The following is a 13,843-nucleotide window of genomic DNA, read 5'->3' as shown; positions in this document are numbered from 1 at the left end:
TCAAATCAATCTCAGTTCAGGAATTACTCCTCTTGTGTGGCCCTATGATCCAACCAGTCCATTCTAAAGGAGATCAGTCCTGGGTGTTCACTGGAAGGACTGATGCTAAAGCTGAAACTCCAATACTTTGGCCACCTCATGCAAAGAGTTGATTCATTGAGAAGACTGATGCTGGGAGGGATTGGGGGCAGGAGAAGGGGACGACAGGATGAGATAGGGATGGCATCACCGACTCTATGGATATGAGTCTGAGTGAACTCCGGGAGTTGGTGATGGACAGGGACGCCAGGCGTCCTGCAATTCATGGGGTCGCAAAGAGTCGGACACGACTGAGCGACTGAACTGACTGATGATACACATGACAGATCTGTGACCAGTGAAAACCCTAAGCAGCTCAGCCAGAGACTGAGCTTGTCTCCACCCTGTACTCGGCCAGTCCCAACAGCTTCGCTGGTCAGTCCTGAGAAAGGACCATCAGGGGCAGTGCAGTTATGAGCAGTTGTGCAAATAAAACTGCAGCCTGAGAGGCAGGGCTTACTCAGAGAATATCTGAAGAGTGACCTGGCAAAGCAATCAAGAGTGAACACTACCAAAACTTAAAACTGCTAACTACTACAGGAATAAAAGTATTTAGCATGTCCCTGTTTAAACTCTCTCTGTGGGACTTCCTGGGCAGTCCAGAGGTCAAGACTGTGCTTCCGAAGCAGGGGTGAGGGGCCAATCCCACACGCTCCACAGCGAGACCACAATATATAAAAAACAAAAAAAAACCCTCTTTCCTTCAGGTGTTTTTTTTCCCCCCATTCATCAGCTCTGAGAAGTGTCAATGATTTAATCACAGTTCATTCTCTTGCTAGATGTTAAAAATAATTCAAACTGAAAGAGTTCAGCAGGATGCTGACTTCTGTGGTAGAAATGACAGTGCTTGCTGCCATTGGTATTGTACAGTGTTTGCAAGCAACAGATTTTCTCCTTGCTATCACCAAATACGCCCTTTGCTTCCACTTAAGTTTTAAAAGAACTGTCATTTGAGATGATAGAGCATGCACAGGACCCAATCTGGGATCCTATGTTTAAGAAACATACAAAAATGTTTCATAATCTAATTAATACACCAAAGTCATCATTCATAAACCACACACTATAAACACACTGTACTTTAAGAGAGCACTAGGATTTTAAAGATGGTATCTAAGAAACAACACCAGGCTTTTACATCCGTGGCCTCTAAGACCATCTACAGTTCCCTCTAATGCCAGGTGATGTACCTGGGTTAAGATCCCCCCTTGAGAATGAAAGAATTCCACTTAATTCCTAAACAGCCTAATGTTTCTTTATCCATCCTTAGAGTAGAATTAAATCTCAACATAACCCAAGAAATCAACAAACATTCAAAGCAATATCAAGTTTAAAATAAAAACTTTACCTTTCACTGAGTATGTCTACAATACTTAGGATTAGGTAAAAAAGAAAGTCCACCTAACACACAGCAGATGGTACTTTTCCATTTTCCCTGAAAAGTCAAGAACAATGACCCAACTACACTTACTACAAATATTCCTCCACCCCAGCGATTTAACTAATAACGCTGAAATTCTAAGAGTGTGAGCTGAGACTAAAACACATCTGCTCAATACAACAGAATATAAATGAAATTCTGATTTTCTCTCTGAATCCTGGACATTGTATTAATATTAGGGTTGGGTATTCTCCCAGAAGGTAATGCAATTCCCTATTTTTAACTGTGCAGATATGTCCTCGTGTTCTTTATTTAAAATTATTTTGACTGTGTAACGTCCCCAGTGTCAGTCATCCTCTGCTTGGCTGGTCAATGAAGTGGCACCATTCCATAGCTTTCATATGGTAGTCTAGCTAAACTCCCATGAACAAATCACACATGATCAAAACAAAAATGTAATAAAAATATTTAGTGAAGACATTTTAACTCCCATGAATTAAAAAATACAAATAAAATTTTATCAGTTGGATATTCAGCTTATAACTGGCTCAATACAAGGCCTTGATTTAATTCCTAGAATCGTACTATAGCATCTTTTGAAAAATTAAATGCAACTTTATATCTTTATTAATAATGTTAATAGAGGTAAATATTTAAACAGTATACTCATCCCTGGGTCTCTTAAAAAAACTGAAAAGTCAGTATAAGTTTAAAATTTTAATATTTATAAATTTAAAAAATTTTACACATGCTGAATGATAGCAGTGCTAACATTTTGTGACCATTAAACCAGAAATGAAGCCAAAAAGCTCACTGCATGGAGCTTTTTCCTTTGTACAGAGAACCAAATCACAATACCAGTGTTTGCAATCTGTCACCATCTTAAGTGGTAGAAGACACCACACCAGGCAGCCTGGCTTGAGACACTGTGGGCACACCCCCCTCAGGTACAGAGCGCAGATGCACTGCTGAATGTCAAGCTGCGACAGTCAGCCATCAGTACATTCTGACCGCTCCTAACAGCTGAGAGCCTAAGAACACAGACTGAAAAGAAAACCTGAGGCCAAAAGCTCTCCAATGCTGGGAACTCTGGGACCAGGTGAAGGGCAGATCACAGAGGGCAAGCGGGACAAAGACGGTTTGGGGTGAGAGCCACAGGGGCAGACATGCGGACCACATCTCGCTATCACCGTGCATCCACCTTTACAAAGACTCATGTGCACAGAGCTGGAGGCAAGAAACAGATCCCATCATCCGTCCTCTGCAGGACAGAGCGGATGCCCATCGTTAGGCTTTCATCTTTACCTGAACCAAATATAGTCTTTGGCTAAATGTCATGGATTCCCAGTATAATTGATCAGGAATACGTCACATTTCTTACATCTAAATTAAAATGTTTAAAGTTCAATTTGAACTACAGCACTTCAAACTAATTTCAGCTCAGCAATATACCTAAGTTGGATATTTTAAAATTTTAGAATATCAATTTTTAAAGAATTTTTAGATGCAGTGTTTTCAGAACATAGTTATTACCAAGTCAGAGAATATCCACTTACATTTAAAAATAATTTAAAACATTATTATTATTATATCCTCAAATCACCTATGCTGTTTTACAGAGAAATTTACAGAAAATTATAATATTAAGAACTCAAGATCAAAATTGGTTCCTTATTCTCTGGTTATGAAAAACCCCTAAGAAGTACTGAGGTTTCTTCTTCTGAACAGTTAATATTTTATTCAGGAACTTATAACAAGAATCATTGTCAGAGACAGCTAATTACTAAGATCTAAGGACAACACCTCTAACAGCAGAGGTGACAAACAGAAACATGTAAAATTATGGAAAATAACATTTTAAGGGTGCAACAGACCCTGCAGATTAAGATACTCAAACTTGAAATCCTTGAAATTGACAACTCATTTCCTTCAGTACTTGAGGGATTTATACAAGTATTAACAGACACGGAGAAGATGGTCATATCAGAAATACAAAGACTTGACATTTTTGGTAGAAGAGAAAATCCAGCCAAAGACAGTAAGGGAAGTTAAGCAATGCTGACTGGGGGAAAGATGTTTGGTTTTGAAATGCAAGTTGTGAAGAAAAAAAAAAGTAGTAACCACTTTCTCTGAACAGAGTAAGGAAATAAGACTAAATTGTTAAAACTAGTTTGAAAAAAACTGCGATGTTAGGAAATATGCCATGATCTCCCAGCCCATGAAGACTCACATTACTGTGCTGAAAAGATGCTGTCAGGTGTGCCCCAGGCAGCCAGCCACCCAGGACTGCACACCGGACCTGCATGCTGACCAGTCCTTCCCACAGAGCTGCTAAACGCTTGCTTGTCAGAGGCTGTCACAGGAATACACACTGCAAAGACACACAGAGTCCGCCGGGACTGCGCCTCCAGAGACAAGAGGGCCGAGGAAAATAAAAACAAGAGAGAGCTGACAGCGGAGGTGAAAGGAACCTGTCAGTGAACCAGAGAAAGTATAAACACACTCATGTAGGAACTCAAATACGCAACAGTGTCCCCTGAATGTATAAAAAAGGGGCACAGATAATGTTTTTGTTTTTAAAACTCCTCTGACAAGTCAGTTTTAATAGTAAAAATCAATTTACTAGAATTAAGCCAGCATTCTTGACATCCACTCAGCCAAGACCATTATAACAGAATCGTCCAAAACTGGGAAGCCAACAAACATAGCACAGTAAAACACAACACCCAAACTGAACAGGTATCCAACCAGGAAAACAAACAAACGCCCGGAGAGAGCCTGGCTCCGACCACCCAGACACAGTGGCGGCCCGTCCTTCCAGTCTGCCACTAACCCACAGTCTTATGGTACTTTCAGTACCATTTGGTCCAAGCTGAAGAAACTCTCATTTCAGCTGAATGGCTCCTAATGAAAACACAGTATCGTGACAGAATATGGGCAAATTTAGCAAAGACATCTCTGTCCAGATGCCCTGTTGTTTACCAAAGCAGTCCTTTCTACTTATCTTTCTTTTTAATAACAACTTGAGTACAGTCTTGTCACAGTCAGAGGACGGGCCTGGTCAGCTGCATCTTGGTGCCCTTAGGCAGAGAGACAGGGATGTATTTAGATCACAACTGCTGGGCCCAAGGGCACTGGGACACTGAAAACACCAGAACACCACAAAACAGAGTAACTCCTGCTGCCTCTGACTTCAAGTTCTCTAAGGGAAGGAAAGAGAACCCTAAAAGTAAATGCACTGTCCCAAGTGTCTCAGGAAGGTGGTCATACGTGTACTTCTGGAAGAGGACACCAGCTTCCCCAGACATCTTCCGAGACGTTTCTGCTCTACCTCAGCTGTTTAACCAGCCATGATCGAATAAGAGAACATTCCACAAAAAGCTGAGGCTTTGCTCTGTGTCTAGCAGTGCCTGCAACAGGCTGGGGGCCTGTAACTGCCCGGGGCACAGGGCCCTGCACACACGCGTCCTCTGTGACCATGCTGTGGGTCCTGACCCACAGGGGCCAGGGTACATGCCTGCTGGTCCTAAGTTCACTTCCCTTTCTGTGATCTGGGCTGGCACACAGAGCTCAGGAGAGTATGACAGCAGTACACAAATCCTGATTAGAAAAACCAAAGGGATCTACGGTGAACTTTTTAATCTCTTAAATTCACGTGGCTCCTGTGAAATGAGGGTAATTACTGCTCTGACATCTCCACCTTTAAGTGTGTGTATGAACCAGCAATTCACATCCTTAAAAAGAGTTATTGCTTAAGCAAGCCATTCAGAGCAGAGTATCAGCCACGGGCCATGAGGGTGGACAGAAACAGAAACGTACTCAGAAAGTTAGACTAGGTATGAATGAGCCTTTCATTTCACCCACAAAACCACAAAGACACAATCAAACGGGCCCTGGGTTCATAGCAGCCAACACCCTAAACCAACTCTGAAGCGTCAAGACTTGATTTCTTACTAAAACACTCTGCTTCTTTTTGTAATTTCTTCTCAAAATTAAGGCAATGAAATGGCTACAGTTCCTAAAGTTATTTTTATGGAACAAAAATAGACACACATTTTTCTCCTCTGGTTCAGGCATCAGAGCAGGTTCACAGGACCTGCAGTGGTCAGGCTGCCGTGACCCAGCAGACAGGGGGCAATGAGAGGCCACAGACACCCACCCTGGTGCCCTTCTCTGGTTGGAGCACCTGCCCCTCCCAGGGAAGGACGGGACTGGGCTGGGGGGAGCACATCGCTAGAAGCGTTCAGTGTCTCCCGCACTGACTGAAAGCTGCAGGGTGGCAGAGGAGAGGAGCTTGTTAAAATGAAGAATCCAGGGTCCAACAAACAAACTCTGAGGGTCCATGGTTGGGCCCCGGGGTCTACCCTTTCAACCAGCTCCTCGGTGATGTGCCATCAACAGCCAGTGACTGAGCAGACATCCAGCTTGTCTGTAAGGACAAGACTGGACGCTGGTGGCCACCTGATGCTCTGTCAAAGAGGGAAAAGGCACTGGGGATGTACTTCCTGGTGCCCACATGTGTTTGCACACATACTGAGTTTCATTTGACAAAGTACAAGCCCTACGCCGCACGGCGGCTAACGCCTACAGCAGAAGCCGATTCGAGCCGACTCTCCCCGCATCACACCCCGAGCTGGCAGGCTCTCCAGAGTCCGAGCGGCCGTGGGATTGATGAACAGGACAAGACTCTAGTCAACTCTCAGCAATTCAGTGCACTTCGCAGGAAGGGTCTGGTACAGCATAAAGCTCTGTTGTTTATTTTACACAAAGGAGACCACCAACATTTGCCATAAACTCTTCTAAACTCTTCAGGAAGGCCATCTTCTGCTTCCGGTCCAGCGCGGGGGGCGTGCTGCTCGCGGTCAGCTTGTTGAAGGCATCAGCTAGCCTCTGGTAAATGACTGGGTCTTGCTGACTCGACAGCAGTGTTTCCACCAGTTCCGAGTACTCTGCCTGTTGAAGAGAGAAGGGCGCAGAGTATCCCTAAGGTAAGTACAGAAGAGCATGATCATCCTCAGACACTACAAAAAACACCAATCAGTGGGCTGCAAGGCCCAAAAGGCAGACCAGCAGCTCTTCTGATCCTTGACACCTCCTCCTGCTCTGAGCTTTTCCACTGGTAACTCACTGCTGTGTAACAAGCCTGTGAGGTGGACACAGCTGACACCCCTGCTTTACAGACAAAAGCTCTCCACAAAGAGAGGCAAGGACATAGCCAAGACCTGAGGCCTTTGAGCAAGAAAGAGCCCAAGAACTGCGTCCAGAGCCCAAAGGATGACCTACTTTGTGCTGCTACCTCTCCTTGCTGTTTCAAAGCACTTTATTTTGCATTTTACGATAGTCTTGGTGGGTAGATTTATAGTAAACTCCTGGGCCCTAAGTCTACAAGCTGACTCCCAGGTTTCCTAGAGGTCGATGCAGAAATCCTACCCACAGAGCAACGACACAGCGCATGCACCAAGTGCAGACAGGAGCTGGGCGAGGGGTGGGGAGGGGCATGGCCCGGCCTCCTTTGCAGCAGAAGGGAGGTGTGCTCCGTGCTCAGTGGCGTGGACTGGTAGTGGGCGTGGCTTCCCTGCCTGTGACGCCCTCCACCATAAAGCCTGGCACAGCCAACAGGGTGTGGGTTAAGGGAACGCAGGCAGGGCAGCTTTCTAAAATAAGCACTATGAAAAAAGCGGCTGTTACTCCTTCTTGTGAGTTTCTTGGGGCATCGTGAACCCAAGTGGGGAGGCCAGATGCTAAACCCATCTGGACAAGAGGGGTGAGGCACACACCCCACCCCACCCCTCAGCATGGAGCTGACCTAACTGCCCGAGGTGGCGGGCCTGTGCACAGGGATTGAGTGTACACACACACACACAAGTACATGAGCGTACACACACAAAGACACAAGCGCACACACGCATGTCACTCCCCCAGTCACAGGAATGGCAGTGGCTCTAGGGCCAGACCAGCCAAGCCTGAGGCCCTGCCCTCTTTTCTACAATGTGTGCCTGTTTTCTAAAAGGCCACCAAGATGGAATGGCTTATGTCCAGGGGTGGAAGGAAGAAGGCAGAGGGAAGGAAGCAAGTAATGGAGGAGCACCCCTCCCCCAAGCTGGGCACCACACATGGCAGAGGTGACAAGAGTCCCTGAGCCACCTGGAGCCAGGTGCTGCAGGAAGGTGGTCTTTAAGTAGCATGCGAGGCTCTTCAAAACCTACCCTAGGTCCCAGGCCCAGCAAATGCATAGCCCCTGTACCTCCCCTGCACCCACAGGCACCCCCTCCACTGGGAAGGGGGACACGGAGCTGTGGAAGATGGGCAGGCCAGCCCAACCCCTGCATTCCCCACCATGCCCACCCCATCAAGGGGCACTGCACATGGCCTCTAGGCTCCAACCGCCCACAGCTGTCCACCCTGTCCTAGGAGACAACACACTGCGGCTTTCCAGGCCGCCTGAGGGCAGACTCCTCGGGGTGCCCAGGCTCCTGTATCTTGTTTCCTTGCAAAACTGAGTTCCTCAAGGACAGAGGCCGTGTCTTCCAGCACAGGTGTTCAGGACAAGTTTGAGGGTAGCCATCAAGCAAAGGATGGTAATGACAGTGGAGAAGGGAAAGTAACTACTTATGAACAGCTTGTCAGATAAACACAGAGAACGCCCGAGCTACTGAGAACAAGGCTTCGAGGAAGGTGCAGACACACGGAGGCCCAGTCCCCGAGGAACAAGCGCCAGCCACATGAGCCAGGAGAGGCCCAGGGACTCGCCAGTACCTGATGCAGGCACACCAGCGTGTAGAAGGCCTCGCCGGCCGCGGTGGTCATCTCCGTGCTATGCTTCTGCAAAACCAGCATATCAAACACCAGCTGAAAGACACGGGAACACCTCTCAATAAAGACATGGACAACCGTACCACCCTTCAGTCCCTCCCCATTCCAAGAGGGAAAAAGAAGGTGGTAGTTATTCTTATTTATTAACTAACTCTAAAAGTAAAGAAATCGTTTTCTAAAATGCCAAGGACAAACGTGAAGATGTTATTGCTTGCTGTGGTAAATGAAGTTATCTGATTATCGAATTCCTGGTACAGTCACCACATGGAATTTCAAGAACACAAAGCGACAGGAGTGGTATCCGAGGATGCTACGAAGCTGAGCTCCTGAAACCACAGTGGAAAGAAAGACAGTCTTGTCAGGGATAAAGCTGTCGGCACCGCCTGGCGGGAACGCCCAGCACCTCACCTTGAGGAAGTGCCGCGTGGCCAGGAAGAGGGGTGCGTCCGTCTCCTGGGCTTTTGCACACTGCTCAGCTAACGGAGTCAAGGCTTCCAGGCACAGCTGGCAAACCTCCGAACTCATTCTGATCACCACAGTCAAAGAACAACGAGCACAGAGAGCTGTGACTCAGAACACAACACTTAGAGCTGTCAGCCAGTGGACGACTGTTCTAGAAATGAGCGCGCTGGAGTATGTGGGAGTCTGCTGAGTGAGATGAGAGACCAGGGCCCCACTGTGTCCCAGCCTGCCCACACGGGTCTGGGGCCCAGGACTGGGGGATCTCCATGTGCTCTGACTACGATACACACAACCAAGCAGGACTAAGACCAGAGGCCAGCAACAGGGCCCGACTCCACTGACTGGGCTCCATCAGACAGGACTCTGGGACCAGGGACCAGAGACCCTAGGATCTGCGAAAGGAGGCCAAGGTGAGGCAAATTCACAAAGAAACACAGCATCACTGTACCTAAGACACGCTGCTTTTCAAGAAATTAGACTGAACGACCAAAGGAAAAACACAACTCCTGAAAATGCTTCTTCACGCACCCTCTTTCCCCAGTGCCAAGTGCTCATGACACGCTTTTAAAGGATATGATGTCATTCCTAGTTCCAGCGAGTACATCAGACTTTTAAAAAGATCTTCAGGAAGCTGCGGTATTTTCTCAGGAAAAATCTCACAAATAAATGTGATTAATTTGTAGTATTGATTACACAAAGTTGGAAACTGAAAAAGAAATATTAAATATTTAGATGTTCAATGATACCTGTTTTCATTAGTGGAATACAGCATTAAGCATCAAGCTTCTGTTTGTTTAAAACACATACAGGATACAGAAAACACAAAGACACAAATAAGATGTAAAAAACAGTTGCAATAAAGCAAGTATGTTAGCAACTAATAGATCTTGTGCTGGGAACTAACAACCCTTACCCCCACCCTCAACTGCACACACACGGAGGGTCTCTCTCTGTCCCCATTCTGTGTACACACACTCCTCAGGGTCTCCCCCCCATTCTGTGTACACACACTCCTCAGGGTCTCTCTCTGTCCCCATTCTGTGTACACACACTCCTCAGGGTCTCCCCCCGTTCTGTGTATACACACTCCTCAGGGTCTCCCCCCCATTCTGTGTACACACCCTCCTCAGGGTCTCTCCCCCCATTCTGTGTAGCACATGCTCCTCAGGGTCTCCCCCCACGGTGTGTATACACGCCCCTCAGGGTCTGCCCCACACTCTGTGTATGCACACGCTCCTCAGGGCATCCCCCACCATTTTGTGTGCACACACGCCCCTCAGGGTCTGCCCCCCCATTGTGTGTACACACACACTGCTCAGGGTCAGCCCCAGCCCACATTCTGTATAGCACACGCTCCTCATGTTCTGCCCACCCCTTATTCTGTGTAGCACCCAGCCCCCTCTTCCTCTCCCTCCTACTCCTGGATGGTTCTGCGGTGGGCGGGGCAGAAGGGGTGTGAGGCCCCGTCACCAGCACACCCTCGACGCAGACTGGTGAGAGGAGACAAGGCCAGTGCAGTCAGACACAGGGAGCATGACCAGCTGAGGTAGCTCTGCTCTCTCCACCTGCTTGTCCAGGAGCGGTTGGGATGTACCCTGCTGCCCAGCCCCTCAGCCTGGGCCATGTGCCAGGAAAGTACCAGAGGACACACCTACACATACAACTGCACACACACACAACCTACTGCATCTGCTGAACACACGCGACCAGCAAACACTAGCACTCAGTCTCTGAAAGACGCGGTCTTTCCCTGGCACCGGGGGGCCAGGGCACAGGGCTGGGGCGGGCACAGGGCAGGGGCGGGCACAGGGCTGGGATGGACACAGGGCTGGGGCGGGCACAGGCGTGAAGGACACAGCACAGCAGCACACGGGCTCTGTCTTCAGGCACACTTCACAGGTACCAGCTCTTAACTGAGTCAGACATGCACTTGTGTCCCAAGTATCCTGAACTTTGACGTTCAAGCACGCAGGGTTTCAACGTTCACATTCCTCTCTTCACGAACCTTCAAGAGGTCCTGTGACATCAAGGGCAGGATCAGGTTCACTCCATATAACACAACGTCAGCCGCCGACACAGACCTGCTTGCTGCCGGCCCGGGCTCCTGGCCTCTGAACACTTCATCTGCAATGTGACAACAATGCGGTCTTACAGCTGCAACATCAACAGACAGATACACTCTCCCACCTGACAGGGAAGTGGAGTCACGGCCCAGGACAAAACAAATCCACGGGAGGATGACACAGACACCCGGGTCCTCCTTCCCTGTTTGCTCTAAGGGTCTGAGCACTGGGTGCAGATATTCTGTGTTGACATTATCATTCTACAGCGATGAGAGTAAAACTAATGCTTCATCAACATTTTTTGAAAAGTAAAGTAGACTCCACTGACACAATGGTCATATTGTGGAGTAAATTATTTCCATAGCAGTAGTCATTTTTCTCCTAGGTACGTGGGATTTTTCTAAGCTGAAAAAGAATGGAGAAAAATACTGGAATATTCCATAAAATAGAGGTGTTTTTTTTTAAGTTGCTAATATGACAAAGAATTACTATTCTTAATCCAAAAATGAAGCATAAATTACTAAGACTCTTAAAGACCTAAATGGATAAAGGACCAAAATCCATAATAAACATCTAAGAAACTATAAGTATTTCAAATGTTCAATATCAGGAAAACAGGTAGGTTAACATGCAGCCATGAGAAAGTCATGAGATGTGTTAATGACAAGGGAAAAGCTAACAATGAAAAGGGCAGAATATAAAATTATATTTGGACTATGACTACAAAACAAATCGTACAAAATAACCCGAAGAGAAATTAACAAAAAGCAACTGAAATAGCTGACTCTGGATTAAGTCAAAGTATGGGTGACTTTTTGGTCTATATACTTCACATCTTTTCTACTATGAGCATATTACACTCACAACAAGGAGGGAAAAAAAAATGAGGTTTAAAAAAAAAACCTACCTCTACTCAAAAACCATGTTTTCAGTGTAATTCTGTCCTTCTCTCCAGAGGCTCAGCTCTAACTGGAAGGACCCTACTGTCCACAGCCAGGCACTGCTGAACCTCGGTCCCACTGGCAGGAAGTCTGGGCTGCTCGTGGGGCTCCCTGTGCCCCACACCTGCTCACAGGACAGGCTCTGGGCCTGGACTGTGGCACTTGGCTCTGCAGCCGCTGGCTCCCCGAGGAATGTCACCCAGAGGCTCACTTTAATGTGCTTTGATATCTCACCCAGTGTTATTAATTTTATTTCATAATATTAAAATATTTTCTATCTTATCTATTATCTTTATTTTATAATAATCACTTAAAAACATTCTTTTCAATTTTACCATGTTTTATCAGCTAATGCTGCTGCTTTATCATTTTGTACTTTAACTATCTTCATTTTTTTTCCTTCTAGATTTCAACTCTACCCACCTTTACTCTATTCTTTTTACCCTTATTTTGTACTTTCAATCCCGAGCATTTTGGCCTCAATTTCTTTTCTAACGTGTTATTATGATTTTAATCCTTTTGCTTTTTTATTCTGAAAACCTGCCCATCCACAGTGACCCATAACCTCTTTTCCACGGCTCACTCCTGGGGGAGCCTGAGGTCTTCTGTCCCCTCCAAATGTCCTTCACACAAAGCTCTCTGTCCCTCCCAACCTCAGTTCTCAACTCCAGTCGGGGCTCAGGGCTCACATACTATGGTCCACACTCCCCTCAGAAGTCCACACACCAATGGGCACAGTGCTCGAACCTCAGCAAGTCGTGTCACATGCACCCTTCGAGGGAAAGGTCAGGACGGCTTGAGGCGTTACAGGGTCACCTGATCTAGGAAAGGTGACGCAGTGCCAGCCTGAAGGAATTAGGAGCCCCAGGACCAACACCCGCGTGAGCAGCCAGGCCTGGAGACAGTGGTCAGGGAAGGCCCGTCATCTCAGGGCCCTGACCCAGGGCAGAGACTGCCAGAAACCGCTGGTGAGTGGACAGGAAAGTGACCGGTGCAAAGAACAGCGTCCAGTGTCGGGTGTGCTGAGCACGGGGGGCAGGAGGTTTCTGAGAAGAGGAGACAGCAGTACCCATGAGGCTGAATCACCCAGACGCACTGGCCTGTGACAGTGGAGGTGACGAGACTGTAAGTGATGAGAACAGGTATCAGAAGTACCTTGCAGCTCATCATTAACCCACCTGACTGGACAGGCACTGACTGTCACACCCCCTCTACAGTGAGGGAGGCCCAGCACGGCTAACAGACGTCCCCCAGGTCCTGCTGGTGGGGGGGCCCCCAGCGCAGGGCTTCACAGAAGGGTGTGCCAGCGCCCAACTTCAGTGGCTCCCAAGCCGCACTGACCAAGGGCTCGGGTTCCCTAGGTGTACCTCAGAGGACACAGAGGAGCGAGTCAATAAAACTAACTGAAGACAACGGCCTCTGGAGTCCATGCAGGGATGCGAGCACCAGCCCTGCTACCTGCTGGCTGTGCGCCTTTGGGCAAGTGGCACAGCCTCTCTGTGCCATCTCCTCCCCTCTCACGTGAGTGAGCAGCGGTACCAGCCTCAGGCTGCTGGATAGGAGCATGCCTGTTACCGACCGGAACCTTGTGAAGGGCAGACACTAGCACTGACATCCCTGGAAGAGGAGAGCCTGGCACACAGGGCGCTGGGCCTCCCACCCGCCCCCACAGCCACAGAGACCAACTCTGCCTAATGTGTGAACGGAGCTTCCCAGGGAGGCCACACCAAAGCCTCGCACACGTTACCTGTGTCACTGAAATCTATGAACTCTTTGGACAGAAGGTTGGTCAGAAGCTCCATGATGAGGAGAAGGTCCTGGTACTGCTCCTCCTCGGCCGTGACATCAATTCTCTGCCGCCCCAAGTTATTCTTCGAATACACTTGCAACAGAGTGAGGCAGGCTTCATACAAGTTCATGGCTTTGGACTGGAAAAAAGTAGGCAGAAGTTATGCTACTGGGGAGAACCTGGCTGGGAAGTAAACATAAACATCAAAGAATATTTAAATTTGGATATAATAAATTTACTCTATAAATTCTGATAGTTGCTCTAACACTTGTTTTAAACTATATTAAAGCATTAATAAAAATGGAAAACCGTAAGA

At 47.5% G+C, this 13,843-nt stretch overlaps 1 protein-coding gene across 4 annotated transcripts in view; it reads right to left on the bottom strand.

The window, feature by feature from the left end:
* Nucleotides 1-1,913: 1,913 nt before the first annotated feature.
* XPO4 (exportin 4) overlaps nt 1,914-13,843 on the bottom strand; it is a 90,782-nt gene continuing 78,852 nt past the window's right edge. For all 4 annotated transcript variants that reach the window (XM_060394482.1, XM_060394483.1, XM_060394484.1 and 1 more), the window contains 6 exons: nt 13,486-13,666; nt 10,740-10,858; nt 9,310-9,440; nt 8,681-8,798; nt 8,216-8,308; nt 1,914-6,412 (listed from right to left, as the gene is read on the bottom strand). In XM_060394482.1, coding sequence (XP_060250465.1) covers nt 6,215-6,412; nt 8,216-8,308; nt 8,681-8,798; nt 9,310-9,440; nt 10,740-10,858; nt 13,486-13,666 — 840 coding nt within the window. In that variant the 3' untranslated portion in view covers nt 1,914-6,214. The remainder of the gene's footprint in view (nt 6,413-8,215; nt 8,309-8,680; nt 8,799-9,309; nt 9,441-10,739; nt 10,859-13,485; nt 13,667-13,843) is intronic.

This window comes from Ovis aries, chromosome 10 (assembly GCF_016772045.2).
Source record: "Ovis aries strain OAR_USU_Benz2616 breed Rambouillet chromosome 10, ARS-UI_Ramb_v3.0, whole genome shotgun sequence".
Classification (NCBI taxonomy): Eukaryota; Metazoa; Chordata; class Mammalia; order Artiodactyla; family Bovidae; genus Ovis; species Ovis aries.
This window is presented reverse-complemented; position numbering and strand designations above follow the sequence as displayed.